Genomic DNA, 17687 nt, shown 5'->3' on the forward strand with positions numbered 1-17687 from the left:
TAATTTTCTGTGACTATTAGAATAAAATTCCTGCTCAAAATATACAGTTATCCATTAATATCCATCCCTCCCATTTAAGGCAATTTTTACTATCTTGAAAAGCTACTTGTCAAAATCAGCAAAGATGCCCACAACTAGGTACTACAGTAAAATCTCTTCAGATATTGCTTTTGTTCTATCTGCTCTCTCCACCACTCCTGCAACTCTAGTTTACATGTATGATAAACACCTCTCCTTTAAACCTCTATATTATTTTCTCTACTTTCAATCCTGTTTTCTCTGTGCTTCAGTCTGTATACTGTAAGTCATCCTATCTTAACTATTCACTAATTGTCCATATAGCATTGTATTAATCTACTAGTAAATCCATGCATTATGTACTTAATATCAGGTATTGTATTTCTGAATTTTAGAATTCCACTGGATTATTTAATATATTTCACCCCTAAAGTACTTCATCTTCTCACCTAATTTATTGAGCATATTAGTCATAGTCATTTTTAAAGTCCAAATATGATCATTAAATTATATGGGTATTCTCTGTGACTATTTTTATTAACTATTTTTCTCTTAGTTTTCAATTATTTCATCAGGTCTCCTAATATGCTTGGTCTTTTTTTGATTGCTTGCTGGAAATTGTAAGTAAAATATTTTAGATATAATTTGAGGCTCTGAATCATGTTATCCTTCTCCAGAGAAAAATAGGCAGTAAGAGTAGAATCTGATCACTTTATTTTTTCTTTATTTTAATAACTTTAGGGAGTTCAGTTAGTTTTTGGTTACATGACTGAACTGTATAGAGGCTAAAAAGTTGGAGCTTTGTGTACTCACTTAAACACTGTAACCTATAGGTGATTTTTTGGCCCTCCACCCCTAAGATCACTTTAATTCAGTCTAGAATTGACATGACTCAAAACTGGCTATAAGTATTTTCAGGGGCAAGACTATTTCTGGTTTACTTCTATTCCTAAGGCATAGCTCATCTAGAGGTCACAACTAAAAACTTGGAGGGTTAACCAGGTCTGCTCCACTTTGCTTCTCCCTGAATGTCAATTGTCTCCCTAGCCCTATACAACTACTGAAAGCCCTATTCAGCTTCTCAGTTTTCTCCTCAGCTTCTTGCCATTTCTGAATCAGAAAATGCCTTGAAGGAAGAAGAGGCAATGCTCAGGGCTTCCATTTTCTCTGGAATTCTGGCTTCTCAAATTATTGCAGCTTTTGCAATTTTCTAGTGCCTTCACACATTACTTTTGTTTTAATTTCCTATACCTTTTCTGGTTTTCTATATTTGGGGAGTTGGTCTGATGCAAGTTATTCTACCATAGCTGAAGGCTTCAATGTCTATTAATAAACATAAACACTCCCTCTGACCCAGCATTTCTACTTCTAGGACTTCATCCTACAGATAGAATCAAACATGGCCCCAAACATATGTAAAACAATGCTCATTTCAGTATTATTTATAATAGTAAAAGATATGAAAATGATCAATAATGAATAAAATACATCAATAAAGAACAGGTTCAATATATTAAAGCATGGCCATGTAATGGAAGAAAATTCTGTTATAGGGAAAAAATGACCTAGATTTGTATGTGTCAAAATGTAGTTAATATGGAACATACACAATAATGTGTATATAAAAATAATATGGCTAGCATGGATCAATTGAGATAAAATGGATAAACATATGCATATATATTTGTGTATGCAAAAATGCTTCTGAAGAGACATTAGAACAGAAAAGAGTGGTTGTTCTGAGAAAGGACAGAAAAACTGTGGGCTTGGTGCCACTGGAAGATTTCTCATTATAGTGTTGAATTTGTTTTCTACATATAGCATGTCTTTATTTTATGATAAACATTATTTAAAGGAAAAACAAAATACAGCATGAGAAAATACTACAAACCATGAGGCAGGGAAGAAAATGGCAGCTCGAAGGTTTATTGAAACCTCACAGTAGTGAATTCTGAGGCTAGATTTTAAAGACAAATTAGATTTAGCTGAGTGAAAGAGAAATCATGCATGCAGAGAAGGGGAGAACATGGAGATATGAGGGGATACTCACTCTAGGAAACCATCAGTAGTTCAGAACTGATGAGACAGACGGTGGATATAGGAGACTACCTAACTTGTGTCTCATTTTCTCCCAAAGACAGATTATGTCAGAGTAAGTTTAAATTTTATTTTGAGGCAACGGGGAATAACTCAAAAGTCTATAAGGAAAGTGTAATATAATCAGCTTTGCATTTCACATACATCACGATGGTGGTACTATGATCAATGACTTGACAAAGGACAAGGCAGGGAGGAGATACTTGTGCTGGAAGACTGCTGCCTTAATCTAGAAGAGACTCTAATGTGGTGACAATGAGGATAAAAAGAGGCAGATAATAAGATATTAAGAGGGCAGAATTAAAAGGATTTAGATTCTTACTTATGAACAAAGGAGTATATAAATTCATTGATTACAATTTACTTTTTTGGCCTGAATGACTGAGTAGACAATGGGGCCAGTCCTTCATTGTCAGGAAACATAAAAATGGCATATATATATTAGGAAAGGAATGTTCTACACAGTTAAGGTTGAGGTACCTGGGTACATTTATGAGATGAAGGTGTCTAGTGGCAGCTGGATACATGTCTAGAACACAGAAAAATGATGAAAATACAGACTTAATTGTTAAAGAGCAAAAGTGGTTGAAGTCATGGGGATATTTAAGGTCACCCACAGGAGGAAGGCTAGGGAAGGAACCACAGCATATAAGGGGTGGAATACATTTGGAAAGGCCCAAAATAAACCTAGGCAAGTACTCAGGAGTGAGTAGCCTCACAGAAGCTAGTGGATGACAGTTTTAAGAGGGCATGTACTCCTTCAGAGAAATATAAAAAGACAGGGACTGGAATGTGTCAGTGATATTGATAAATTATATACTTGATCACTGTGACAGAATTACCTATTGCTTAAAGGTCAGACCTCTGGTCCCCCTGAAACTGAAGTGGGAAAAGAGCATATGCAATTTTAAGTATGTTCCCAGTGAACTGCACCCTCAGGTCTGAAAACAACTATAGCAAATTCTAAACTCTTCAAGAAAAAGTATCTTGCTTAATTCATCATGTATACTTGGTGCTTACCATAGTAACTGTCACATAACAGACCCTCAATAAATGTTAATTAATTTAAAGATGAGATGAATGAATGGATGGGCAGACATATGAAAAAGCTACTAAATAAAACAATGAAAGAACTAATGACTGGCAAAATCTTGGCAGGATTATTGGAGCTTACATTCTAGTGGGGCAAGAGCAAGGCAGATGATATACATGTAAACAGAGAAATAAGATAATTTGGAGCTAAGGTAGTCAGGGAGAGTTTCTCTTAGGAGGCAGCATTTGGGTTGCCGGTTAAACTTAACCACATGACAGTCTATGGACAAAACATTTCAGGCAGAAGAAGGTCTTAAGGAGAAGAAGTGTGAATAGAGTATGCTTATGTAATAAAGAGGCATATGTGGTTAAAGTTCAGTGAATGAGACAGAGAATGGTAGAAGATATTCCTGAAAAGACTGATAGGGGTGTCATTCTAATTGCAATGAAAATCTACTTAAATTTTAAACAAAGTAAGGATATGATTTGATTTACAGTTAAAAACTATCATTCTGACATTTGTATAAATAATAGATCACAGCAAAGCAATGGTAGAAGTAAGCAAACCAGTCAGGGGTTGAGATAGTATTTCAGATAAGAGGGGATTATGGTGGCGGCAGAAGAGATGGCAAGAAGTGCTCAAATTTAGAATATATTCTGGAAATAGTGCAGACAATATCACGTTAATGGGTAGATACAGGAGGTGAGGAAAGGAGGAGTCTAAAGAATTTGGATTTTTGCCTGTAGGCCATGGGGATTCAAAGTTTGAGTGAGTGACACAATTATAGTAGAATACATTAGAGCAATTATCTTGAGGTAGGAAGCAAAATGAATTCTTTGGGAAAAAAAATAGAAGGTAGAGGTAAATTTGGAGGTGTTGGTAATATTCCAGGACTGAAGTGACAAGCACCTGATTTAAGGTGATGACAAAAGGAATGACAAAAAAGTCATGAATACATAGACCACCATCAAGAATGCAGAGATTTAATTTGCTGTGCCTTTGAGCACTGGAACTTAGCAGAGCAATCTAAGCTAGAAAGATTTCAAGCTATCAGAATATGCCTAATAATTAAAGCCATGTGAACAATTGAGATCACCCAGAAAAAGTTTGTAAAGGCTTGAAAATGAAGCCTAGATTAGAAACTGGCAAAAGAGAGTAGTAGTATCCAAAACAAAAGGAGAAAAACTAGGAAAGTGTGGCATCAAGAATGTAAATAGAAGAATTTTAAGAAGTATCTATAACTGGCAATTAAAGACTAAGAAGTATCTACTGGGTTTGGCAAAATAGATATCGTGCGTAATTTTGGTAATATCTGCATCCATTTTGAAGTAGAATGAGAAGCCAGGGTCCAGTTACATGTAGCACCTCAGACATGAAGAAGTACTGACAATGAATGGAGACGACACTTTTAAATTTTTGATTTTGAAGCAAAGATAAAAGACACGCAGCTAAGAAAAAGAACCAGGGAGGAGGGGAGGGAATCTTTAGGATGGGAGAAGCTGCAGTATGTTTCAACGGTGATATGAAGAAGTCAATAGAGAAAAAAGATAAAGAAAGTGGAGGGGGTGGGTTGACTGCAAGGACTCTGAGATGGCAGAAGTCAATGGGATCCAAGCACAGGTAGGGGCTTACATAAAAAGGAGGAAGAACACTTCTCCCAGTAGTAGTAAGCAAGGACAGGTATAGGTACAAGTAAATTAGTAGGGACGGTGGTGGGGTGGGGGAGCAGAAAGGAATTTCTAGTATCATGTCTTCTATTTTTTTTCTGTGAAGAAGAAAAGTCATCCACTCAAAGTGAGGAGGAAGGTGAAAGGATTTGAAATTTAAGGAGAGTAAGTGGAGGAAAATGAAATAGCCATTATGAATAATGGGTAGAAAATACTTGTAGAGAAATAAAAAATTGCCAGGCCAAGTTGAGGGATTTGATGAGGATGAATGAAATTATTTCCACATTTTTGTACTTCAAATCCATGATAATACCCAGTTAACTTATAACCAACATCTTGCGAGTATACTCCCCAAAACCTTACTTGCTTTTCTGACAAAGTATATCTACATGCTTACAATCTAAACTCATCACCTTAAATTTTGGAGATAGCTCTTTTGGGAAAAACCAAACCAAACCAAACCAACCAAACAAACAAAAATCACCTCTTTTGCCAAAGCCACAGTCTCTCATTTCTGAATTTCTCTTCCTTTCATTTTCATAAATTTAATTACATGATTTATCTACATTGTTTTGGTAGAAGTTAAATTTAGTCTTACAGTAGTGAATAGATGTGAACTTAGTTGTAGCAGTGGGCGTAGACTAAATTGCTATAAAAAGAGTACTATCAGATAAGCATGGAAAACAACCATGCCCCATAAATTGACTTAAATAACTGACACCAAATTATCTAGACACTAGACACCAAATGTAATATCAAAGTTATACACTTCTTATCTCTCTCTCTCTCTCTCTCTCTCTCTCTCTCTCTCTCTCTCTCTCTCTATCTATCGTAGAGTTGAGGTCTTACCAAGTTGCCCAGACTGGTCTCAAACCTGCGGGCCCAGACAATGCACTCGTCTCAGCCTCCCAAAGTGCTGGGATGACAGGCTGAGCCACTGAACCCAGTCAAACATTTCATTTTTAATTTTAATCTTTACTATCTGCCTAGCACATATTAGGCCTTAATAATGCTTAATGAAAGAAAAAATTAACACTTCAGAGATCTCTAGGCATTTGGTACACATTAATAAACCATAAAATAATCAATTACAAATAACTCCAAAAATGTGAAACCCATTAAGTTACTGAGGAGTACAACTGCTCACAGTTCACAGCAATGGTATTAACAATGCCCAGAGACAATATTGATGAATTAAGAGCACAGGGCAAGAAAATGATGACTTCTTAAAGGAGCTTGGTTCTTCCATATAAGTAGAGTGATTTACTTTTCTCCATCATGATCATGGAATAAAAAAACTCCAAATAGTGCAATAATTACACTATTCCAGTTAAAACTCTAATAAAATACAATAGAGTTAACAGAATAGTGTAATGAGAATAACTGAATATTTAATGTTTAGAACACATTTAGGATTTGACAGTGATAAGGGTTAAACAATTTCTTTACTACCCTGCAAGTTAATTTTCTAATTGGTAAAAGAGGTTAGATTAATCTGCAAAAGAAGTTTCCACTCCTGTTTCTGATGGTAAAGCATTTGATCACAAAGACTATCAGATAGTATAATACTTTTTATATAGCATATAATGTCCATTTTAATAAAAGTAAACTTTCTGACAGAACAATTTCCTCTTAGTTACAATTGTGTCCTGTATTTGAGTAAACAAGTTGATAATAATTTTAAACATATTTTCATATTCACTTGAAGTTTAAATTTTTTCATAAAAATATCTTGAATGTATTTTGTTTTTTAAAAGTAAAATTGATTTTATAATCATTATATCATGGCATTATTTTCTTCTCCTTTAGTTGTCTCTATTTTGAGAACTAGTATAAATTCTTACCTCCAGGAGATAAGGTTCCATTTGATCCAGGGTTTTCCCAAGATGCTTATCAGGATCTAAACCTGCCAAGAAAGGTTAAATTTGTTAGGGATAACTATTGGGTGGGAACTTTAAAGATGCATTCTCCTTCTGCTGGCCCCTCCTTGCTAAGGAAACCAGTGTGTGTATATTTTAAATTGCCTTGATCCATTTTCAAAAAATGTACTTTGCTAGTATTTCTTTTTCTATTCTTCTTGGGAAACTGGTTTTATTGCTCCTGAAAAGTAAGTTTCGATTTATTTCAATGGTACTGTGTCAACTCCCAAATGAATTGTTTCAATTCCTTCCTCCTTTTTGAATAACTGTAATTAGGATGAAAAAAAAAGTATCATTGCAAAGACATGAAATTAAAATTCTTAATATTTTAATTCTAATGGTTTATTTTATTCATGGATGACAGTGTGACTTTTCTAATTGATCTCTATTTTATTTAAACTTCAAACTTCTTACTTAGAGAATAAGAGAAAATAGCAGTAGACTGTTATACCTGTAAAATTAATTCACTTGATAGCACATGGGCACAAAGAATTGTATTATAAATGACATTTCATTTCCATGACCACTTGTGCAACAATGTGTTTTTCAAGTAAAGCCAGAGATAACTGAAAAATCATTATTGTGTCAATAATATGTACATTACCTTTAATAACTAAGATACTTAACTGATATAATAGTAAAGTTTGTGTAGGTGATGGGATGCAGGTGACAGGTGTAGTCAGTAAGAATGCTTTCTATACTCTAAGACTAACTTGCCAGGAAAAAAGAAAAATTCACATACCACAAGTTTGCTATAAAATAAATGAATTCATTTTAGATATGTACATCCATATGTAGTATTGGTTTAGCTTCATTTTAAAAAGTCATTTTTATTTATTATTAGTTTAAATCATTCAGTTTATTAATTATACAAACTGATGAATAATTTTCTGTTTCCAGTTGAATGCCTTTTATATATAAATAAAATCTTCAATTCTATTAGGTATTGCCAGATTTTTCTCCAAAGCAGTATTACCAATTTAAACTTCTACCACCAGGGAATTATAGTTTCCATTTCACAGACTGTGAAAATAATTTAGTGTTGTTAGATATTTTAATCTTTGCCAGTCTAATATATAAAAATTGCTTTGCATACTTGTCTTAATTTATTTTTTTCTGATCACTAATAAAAGTAAAGTTTTTTTTTCACATTTCATTACCCATTCATTCAGGTTTTCACTTCTGTGAATTGCTTATTAAAATCATTTGCCCAGTTTAAATGTTGAATTTACCTTTTATTTAATGATTTATAGTTTATGACATATTCTGTCATCATTATAAGTACTGCAAACATCCTCCTAATCAGTGTTTTGTCTTTATACTCTGTATTGGTGATGGAGGAGGAGGTTTTTTGATAAACAAGAGTTTCTTATTTTATAGTAGTCTTATTATTATTTTTGAATGATTGGTTTCTTTGTATTGTAATAAACCCTTTCCTACCCTAAGATCTTAATGTTAGTCTCTCATATTTTTTTTTCAAAGTTTTGCATGTAAATCTTTTTCATCCAAAATTTACTTTCAGGCCAAATGTTCCTTAAGTGCCTGGCCCCCTCTCCAATCTTGGAGAGGAGGATCTACCCTTTTTCTCTGATCTACTTTCTAAATAAACTTTTTCTGACCTAAAAAATAAATAAATTAATTAATTAAATTTACTTACAGATATTATATATAAAGTGATATAATTTTATTTGTCATTTATAGATAATTGGTACTGTTTATGGAATACCTTCCCTACTGATGTATATGCCACCTCTGCCAAATACAAAGTTTCTATAAGTAGTCTGTGTCATGTCACCTACATTTACTTCAAAATACTTCAGCATAACCCGTGTGACATACAAGTTTCTGTCTTAATCTATACTCTAGAGTTGTTTAGTTGGCAAATAAAGGACTCTAATCAGAACCCATGGCTCCAGAGGATTCAACTTCTAGTGTTACAATGATCTTGTCTCTCTCTCTCTCTTTCTAAGACAGGGTCTCACTCTAGGCCAGGTTGGAGTGCACTGGTGCAATCATAGCTCATTGCAGCCTTTAACTCCTGGGCTCAAGGGATCCTCCTGCCTCAGCCTCTGGAGTAACTGGGACTACAGGTGCATGCCACCATGCCTGGCTAATTATTTATTGTAGATATGGGGTATTGCTCTATTGACCAGACAAGAATTTCTGTCTGTAAGTGATTGTCCCACCTTAGTTTCCAAAAGTGCTGCAACTGCAAGAGTGTGCTACCAACCCAGCCTCCAATTTTCTTTATCTTAGATGAGCAATAGAAATTCTGCAAATTAATACAACTGCTACTAGAAATGATCTTTCCTTATAGAATGTATTTATTTAAAAAACAAATCATATAATCATTACTATGTGTAAGGCACTGTTGTAAGTGACCTACAAACATTAGCTAAGTGAATTCTCAGAACAATAAGAATGACTAAGTACTTTTATTGTCCCCATTTAACAGATGAAAAAGTTGAGGCATAGAGAAGTTCAGAAGTTCAGTGAATCTCCAAGGTCACTCACTAACAACAGATAAAATCAGGATTCAAACCCAGGAAGTCTGGGTATGGAGTCCATACTTTGAACCACCGCACTATTGGATTAAGAAAGTTTCCATCACTCCCAGGGGAGGACGGAGGCACACATCATCAACAAAGTTACCTGCATAATGAACATATATATACCTAACCCTGAATTGCACCCCACATATTTAAAATAAAAAAATTTAAAAAGGTAAACATAATAAAAAAAAGAAAGTTTCCATCTATTCCTCATTTGCTAAGATTTCTGTGTTGTTTTGTTTTCAGAGCAAGGAAAAACACCAAAGTTTACACTTCTTCCATACATACTGTGATGTGTTGTTCAATGTTTTTACTAATACTGGATATTTCTAAGTTTAAAACTTTTGCCATTCTGACAGAGAAAATTGCTACTTATCTAACTGGTATTTTTATTTGTATATCTTTACATCTGTATGATTGAGGTTACATTTTTTTTCTTTTGGAAATATATGGTCAGATTTGTAACCACTTTTCCTGTGAACTGACTATCTATGACTTTTGACTAGTTATCTAGCAGACTATTAGCTACTACTAACACACACTTATGATGAAAACTCTCAGTAACTAGGAATAGAGGGGAACTTCCTCAACAAAAAAATCTACAGGCGACATCATACTTAATGATGAGTAATTTAAAGCTTTCTGATTGGGAACAAGACATGCCTTTTTCAATAATACTTTTAATACTTCCACACCTCTAAACCAAGAACTTTTAATACTTCTAAACCTCTAAACCAAGGTCATTAGTCCCTTGCTCATCGAATGTGTTTTATCTAGTGTTTGCCATTTGTTTTAGAAATTCACTTTGGGGAGAATATTCTATTGTGAATTTTTTTTTTTAGAGAAGGGGGATGGTATCACTATGTTCCCCAGGCTGATTGCAAACTCCTGACTTCAAGTGATCTTCCCACCTCAGCCTCCCAAAGTTCTAGAATTACAGGTGTGAGTCACACCACCCAGTCAACTGCTCTTTTGTACTTAGATCTTGTCAGATGTTTGGCAATTTGGAAGTCTCATCAAAGTGCCAGCTTTTTGTTGTGTTTTCTGTTTCATTTTTAAAATCATGTTATTTAAGGTTACTCTTATTTCAAATACATTTGTTATTTTTCACTGCTTTTTGTTGTCTACAAATTTAATTGCATTTTGGTAGAAGACAATTCTTTAAAATGTGGTAAAATCCTGTAATTATTAACATTCCAAAACAGAAAGCACCAGGCCTAGATGGATTCACTAGTAAATTCTACTAAACATTAAGGAATAGTTTATGCCAATTCTTTACAATCTCTTTTAGAGGATACAAGCACAGGGAATACTGTCTAAGACATTCTAGGAGGCCAGCTTTACGCTAACACCAAAATGAAAGATGTTACAAGAAAGAAAACTACAGACCAATATTTCTCATAAACACAGATGCAAAAATCACCAACAAAATATTAGCAAAGAGAATTAAAAATGTATAAAAAGAGTTATACACCACAACAAGTGGGATTTATTTCAGATACACAAGATTGGATCAACAATTGAAAATTAATTAATTTATCACATTAACAGACTAACAAGAAAACTTAAATGATTATATCAATAGATGCAGAAAAAGCATTTCACAAAATCTAACACCTATTCATGATGAAAACTCTCAGTAAGTAGAAATAGAAGGGCGCTTCCTCAACTTGCTATCTACAAAAAAAAATCTACAAGTAACATCACACTTAATGGTGAGCAATTTTGAAATTCTCGCTAAGATTGGGAACAAGGCAAGGATATCCCCTCGCCATTCCTTTTTAACATCATATTGGAAGTGCTGGCTAATGCAATACGACAAGAGAAGTAAATTTTTTTTAAAAAAACTGTTTTTGTTTGCAGATAGCATGAACATCTATGTAGAAAATCTGAAAGAGTCACCCCCCTGCTAGAACTGCTATAATTATTGATTATCACATGGTTTCAGGATACAAGGTAAATATATATAACTCATTCACTTTCCTATATACCACCAATAAACAAGTGAAATTTAAAATTTAAAAAATATAAAATCTTTTACATTAGTGCTGCAAAAATAAAATATTAGGTTCTAAATCTAACAAAATTAAGCCCAAGATCTATGAGGAAAACTATAAAACTTGGATGAATAAAATCAAAGAACTAAATAAATGGACAGCTATTAATGTTCATGGATAGAAAAACTCAATATTATCAAGATTTCAGTACTTCCTAGCATGATAAATTTGTTGCAATCTTAACTGAAATCTCAGAAAGTTATTTTGCTGATATTGACAAATGATTTTAAAGTTTATACAGAAAGACAAAAGACCCAGCACAGCCAACACAATATTGAAGGAGAATAAAGATGAAGGACTGATACTACCCAAATTCAAAACTTACTATAAAGCTATACTAATCAAAAGAGTGTGGTATAAATCAATGGAACAGAATAGAGAACCTAGATGTAGATATACTTAATATAGTCGACTGATAATTTGACAAAGGAGAAAAGACAATACAATGGAGCAAAGATAGTTTTTCAACAAATGCTATGAAACAACTGGATATTCACATGCAAAAAAATGAATCTAGACACAGACTTTCTATCCTTCACAAAAATGACTCAAAATAGATCACAGACATAAACATAAAATACAAGACTATAAAACTCTTAGAAGATAACATAGGAAAAAAATCTAGATGGCCTTGGTTATGGTGATGACTTTTTAGATACAACAATCAAAAGCATAATCTGTTAAAAAAATCATAAGCCTGATTTATTAAAATTAAAAACTTCTGCTCTGTAAAAGACAATGAAAAGAGAATAAGAAAAAAAAACCACAGACTGGGAGAAAATGTCTGCAAAAGACATTCTGATTATTCAAAATATACAAAGAGCTCTTAACACTCAACAATAAGAAAACAAACTACCCAATTAAAAAACTTAACTGACAGCTCACCAAAGAAGATAAACAGATGATAAATAAGTGTATGAAAAGATGCTCCACATCATATACCATTAGTGAAGTGCAAATTAAAACAATGAGATACCACCACATACCTATTAAAATGGCCAGAATCTGAAAAATGTACAACAAATGCTAGTGAGGATGTGGAGCAATACCATTGCTGATGGGAATGCAAAATGATACAGTCATTTTGTAAGACAGCCAGGCAGTTTCTTACAAAGCTAAACATATTCTTACTATATGATGCTGCAATTGTAATTGTGCTCCTTTGTGTTTACCCAAAGGTACTAAAATCTTATGTCTGCAAAAAACCTGCAGATGAATGTTTATAGCAGCTTTATTCATAATTGCCAAATTTTAGAAGCAACCAAGATGTCCTTAAATAGGCGAATGGGTAAACTCTGGTACATCCAGACAATGAAATATTATTCAGTGCTAAAAAGAAATGAGCTATCAAGCCATGAAAAGACATGGGAGGAAACTTAAATGTATATTACATAGTGAAAAAAGCTAATTTGAAAAGGCTACATACTGTATGATTCCAATTTATGACATTTTGGAAAGGCAAAATTATGAGGAGAGTAAAAAAGATCAGTCATACCAGGTATTTTGGGGCATCAGACAAGGTTAGACAGAATGCAGAGGATTTTTTTAGGACAGTGAAAATTCTGTTTCATACTACAAAGATGAATACATGTTATTATTTAATAGTCTAAACCCATAGAATGTATACCATCGAGAGTGAACCTTAACGTAAACTTTGGACTTTGAGTAATTATGATGATGTCAATGTAGGCTTACCAGTTTTAACAAGTGTACCACTCTGGTGGAAGATGTTGATACTGAGGGAGGCTATGCAGTATAAGGTTGAGGGTCTATGAAACATCTTTGTAATTTCCTCTTAATTTGTCGAGAAAATAAAACTGCTCTAAAAAAAAAAAGTATTAAAAAATTTGGTAAAACCTCTTTGTGGTCCAGAACACAATCAAATTTTGTAAGTGTTTCATTTGTGCTTGAATCAAAGTATGTTTTCTATCCATTGAAAGCAAAATTCTGTACCCAGACACACAAAATCATGATCATACTTGTTAATTTTGCTGTTCAAATCTTTTATGGCCTTAAAAATATTTGATCTTTATGAACCATCAATTTCTAATAAAGGGGTAGAAAAATCTCCCATTATGATCTTGGTTTTAATAATTTCTTATTGTCATTTTGTGTGCACAAAAATTCATAACCTCTAAAAATTCTCAATGGGATTATTCCTTTTATCAAGACATAATAACCTTTGAATCTCCATCACTGATTTTTATCCTGTATTCTATTTGTATTCTAACACTGTAACACTAGCTTTCTTTTGTTAATATTTTTCTGAAATATATTTCTCTATCATTTATTCTTAAATTTTTTCTGTATGTTTTAGATGCCTATTGTAAATTATACATAATTGATTTTTTTTGTTTCATTCAATCTTACAAATATAACTCTAAAGAACTGAGTTTAATCATTTTACATTATTGTCTGGACCTGTTTCTATCATCTTAGTGTAAGTTTTCTGTTATATTAACCTTTGTTATCTTTTCTTTTTTCTACCTTATACTGGATGGAAAATGATTTTAATTTGTTTTACTCTGCTGATTAGAATGCTGGAAACTGAATTTTTACTTTTCAGGTAGTCATATGTAATTTGAACATACATTGAAAACCATATCTAAATGTATTAATATCTTTACTATTTTTTAGACCAGGAGGATAGTATGTTTCAACTAGTCACCAAATAGGCTCTACTATTTCAGCTATTATTATTGTGTTAAATTTTTGTTTCATCATTTTTAGCAAGAAAAATTAAAGTTATCAACATATTTTACAATAGCTTTGCTCAGCACTATTTCTCAATCATTTCTCCTCAAATCAATTTATTTCTAACTAAAGTTCTTTATTCTTCCACTGCAGAACTGAGTGGTATATTCTAATTTTTACATATCTCTATGTCGTCTTCTTGGTGAATTACTTGTGTTCTTTTTGTTTGTTTGTTTCACCCAATCTCTTTGACTCATGTGTTTATTCTGCCCATTGACGTTTTGTTGTTGTTTTTTAATGACTATATTTCATTTCCAAAATTTAAAATTGGTTTTCACATCACTCTGTTACTGTTTCATTCTGGGTGACTTATTTTTCTAATAACTGCTTTTTGAAACAACAAATGTTATATTTTTCTTGATATATCTGAGGGTCTCCCTTATATGGGGCACTTTTGGTCTGTTTCTCCATAAGGCATGATTTCCCAAATGCTTTTGCCTGCCTTTTGACCATCACATAACAACCCACAGCTTCAATCCTGCTATTTTGTATATCTATTCATTTGTAGCTCACAGAGATTCTACAGTGTTTTCCAGCACAACTATGTTTTTCACATTTTTCCTTCTTATATTTATCTCTTACTACCATGGGTTTGGGGTGGAAATCTGGAAAACTCTAAGCCACAAATGTAATATTAGGCGGACATGGCTGGAAGTCACTTTTTAGCCTTCCTTCCAATTCCTTGATTCATATATACACAGAAGGGGGACCCCAGAAAGCAGGAATTATCGTTTGGAGGGTTGACCCCTGGTAGTACAGGCTTCCTTAGCTAGGTAAGTGTTCTAGGAACCCATTGGCATCAGTGTACCGGCTAACAACGTTGTTGTGAGAGGTGGCATTAGGCTTCAGTGAATTTTTGGGGGAGATTTAAAAAACACATCGATGTGGTTTTTTTTTATCTGATTGGTTGGTGAGCTGGGTTTCCTAAGAGGGTTGCAGTTGCCAGAGCTGTGCTGCCAGCCTAGTATCCACATGGTTGTCCAGAAGTGATGGCTTCTGGATGGGGAATGTGACAGCACTGGAGAGCTAGGGGACGCCAGTGGCCACGGGGCTCCCTGAGGGAGTTTCAGTTCTCAGTTTGATGGTCCAGCAACCTGGCCCCAAGAGGTGTTGGTCTAGCAAGCTGAACCTGGTGAAGTGTTGGGCAGGCAAGTCAGGACCCAAAGAGTGTTGACTCAATGGGTCAGCAAGCTAGGCCAAGGAGTGATGGGTCAGCAAGAGGCCCTGAGGAGTGATGTCTAGTTTAGTTCAGCGGACCAATCAGCTCCCCAGCAACACTATCAGGTCTCTATCTGGTCTGTGTCAGGTTTCGCAGCTCTGTCGGCCCTGCTGGCTCCAACTGCCAAATCAGCCCTGGTGTGTGCAACTGTGCAGTCTTTCAGCTCTGACAATCTATAGCAGCTCTTCAGGTCTGGGTACTTATCTGGTGCCCAAGAAGAATGAGGGACGCAGACAAATGAGGGTGGCAGACAACCGGAGGGTGACAAAGCAGAAGTTTATTAAAGAAAACAGAAAAGTTCCCAAGTGGGAGAGGACCTGAAAGAGGTTTTGCCAATCTGGGGCTTAAACCAGGTCCTTATATAGTCCCAGGATGGAGTTGATTGGCAGTGATCTGATTGGTTAGCACTAGCTGTGCTGCTTGGTCAGTACTAACCCATCAGCTAGAGGCATGGGCCTAACAGTGAGCCAATTGGTTGGCACTTAACACCAATCAGCTGGAAGTATTGTGTTTTTTTTCAATTCCAGGAAATGAGTGATTTTGCTCTAGTCTAAGGAACTTGCAGGAAGTTTGTTATCTAAGCAAGTGTTTGTGTTCCAGTCCCAGAGGCTTGTAGGAGTTTGTTACATTGTTAGTATGTTGGCCCTGATACCCTGTTGGCCTACTTGTTTTCTAACTTCTTACTCTCTCAACGTTTGCCCATGTCATGATGGGTGACTTACAAGCACACCTGCCCACACCACCAGTGTCCAGCAGTTTTTGATCAAAAACAGCTGAACCCCATTCTCCATCCTCCCTATTCACCCAATCTTATCCTGAGCACTTTTCTTTTGTTTCCTTGATGAAAAAAGTCCTCAAAGGGAAAGGTTTTGCCAACATAGAAGAGATAAAACAAAAAATGGCAGAAGCACGAAAAGGCATCAAAATTGATGATGATTTCAAAAACTGTTTTGAGCAGTGGAAAGTGTCTTAATAGGTGTATTGCATGAAATAGAGAGTACTTTGAAGGTGACTAAAGCTTAAACATGTAAGAATAAATACACAAAATTCTATAAATAAATTCCGGCTTTTTGGGAGATTGTGTGTGTGTGTGTGTGTGTGTGTGTGTGTGTAACATACATATATCACATTCAGCATTTGGGTATCTTTAAGTCATTTAAAAAGTCTTTCATGATTGAATTTGAGAATTTATGTTTCGCATTCTGTATGAGTCTGGGAGTAAATATATCTGTAAGGCATGAAAGGGAATTTAAAAACATATGGTTTTACAGAGGTATGCACTGAAAGATCAAACTGATAGTTTTCCTATTTTTCCTTCAGTTTTTTAATTCATTGTAGAGTTATCAAGCCCCAGTTCAGAACTGGTAAAGTATAGAAACAGCTGTTACATCTCATTTCAGAAATGGCTGTATTCCATGGTGAATAAAGTAATATGGCTTGTCTTTAGACATGTCAGTAAATAATATAAATATAACTATCCTGGGCACAAGTTTTCCACATGAACCTGTGATTGTCATACAGATACACTTCGGTAAAAATTAATTGGTCATTTAAAGACTTTTCTGTATTCATAAAAATATTTTCAATTTAATTATTTTGGGGTTAAGAACTAAAAATTCTATAAAGAATTTTATGGGGGAACTTCCGGCAAGATGGCGACAGGGCAACCTGGTCTGTGAAACCCTCTGCAAAGGAGGAGTGCAGTGGGTCTCTGGCTCTCGCCCTGGGGTCTATGGACTCCAACACTGCAGCCTGCTCCTCATACGGACCTTGACCATTGCCACCGCTGGGGCATTGCAGCGGACTGGACAGCCACTACAATGCAGACGCTTCCGCTGCTGCTGCCACTGCCGCACATTGCACCACCCGGGCCAGAGGCAATCCACGACTGCAGTCCTAAAACCCCTTCAGGGAAGATCTGCTGGGATCGCTGCCACCTCTCCTGCTTGAAAAAGACATAGGCCAGAGTGGTGAACAGAGGGTGATCTGAACTGTCCTTCACAGCAGACCAGGGCAACTGACCCTAACTGCAAATTAATTTACCTGCTTGAAAAGAAAGCTAGAAATCAGAACTGAAAGGACATTGGACCTAAACGAAAAGTCTCAGAGTGTGCTTCATTGATTCTGTTAGTTTAATGACTTAATTCTATTCCTACTGTATTGTTCCTTTCCCCCCCCTTTTCCTTTTCTTCTCTTTTCTTTTCTCTGTAAACCATATCTTTGTATAGAGGAACAGAACACCAATAAGGTGGTTGGTTAACTTGTATGTTAGCATCACTATATGTTTTATTTATTTTTTTGTATGGGAGTTGGTTCATCAGTAGCTGTGGTCTATTGTTTTTATCTGTTTCAGTATAGGTCTCTCTCTCCA

General features: G+C 34.8%; 1 protein-coding gene across 2 annotated transcripts in view; it reads right to left on the bottom strand.

Annotated features, from left to right (window-relative positions):
• The window catches only part of DPH6 (diphthamine biosynthesis 6), a 200029-nt gene that overhangs the window by 40895 nt on the left and 141447 nt on the right, over positions 1-17687 (bottom strand). For both annotated transcript variants that reach the window (XM_021716452.1, XM_021716453.1), the window contains one exon: positions 6660-6721. In XM_021716452.1, coding sequence (XP_021572127.1) covers positions 6660-6721 — 62 coding nt within the window. The remainder of the gene's footprint in view (positions 1-6659; positions 6722-17687) is intronic.

Source organism: Carlito syrichta, unplaced genomic scaffold (assembly GCF_000164805.1).
Source record: "Carlito syrichta isolate Samal-C Ts95f unplaced genomic scaffold, Tarsius_syrichta-2.0.1 Scaffold308818, whole genome shotgun sequence".
Taxonomy (NCBI): Eukaryota; Metazoa; Chordata; class Mammalia; order Primates; family Tarsiidae; genus Carlito; species Carlito syrichta.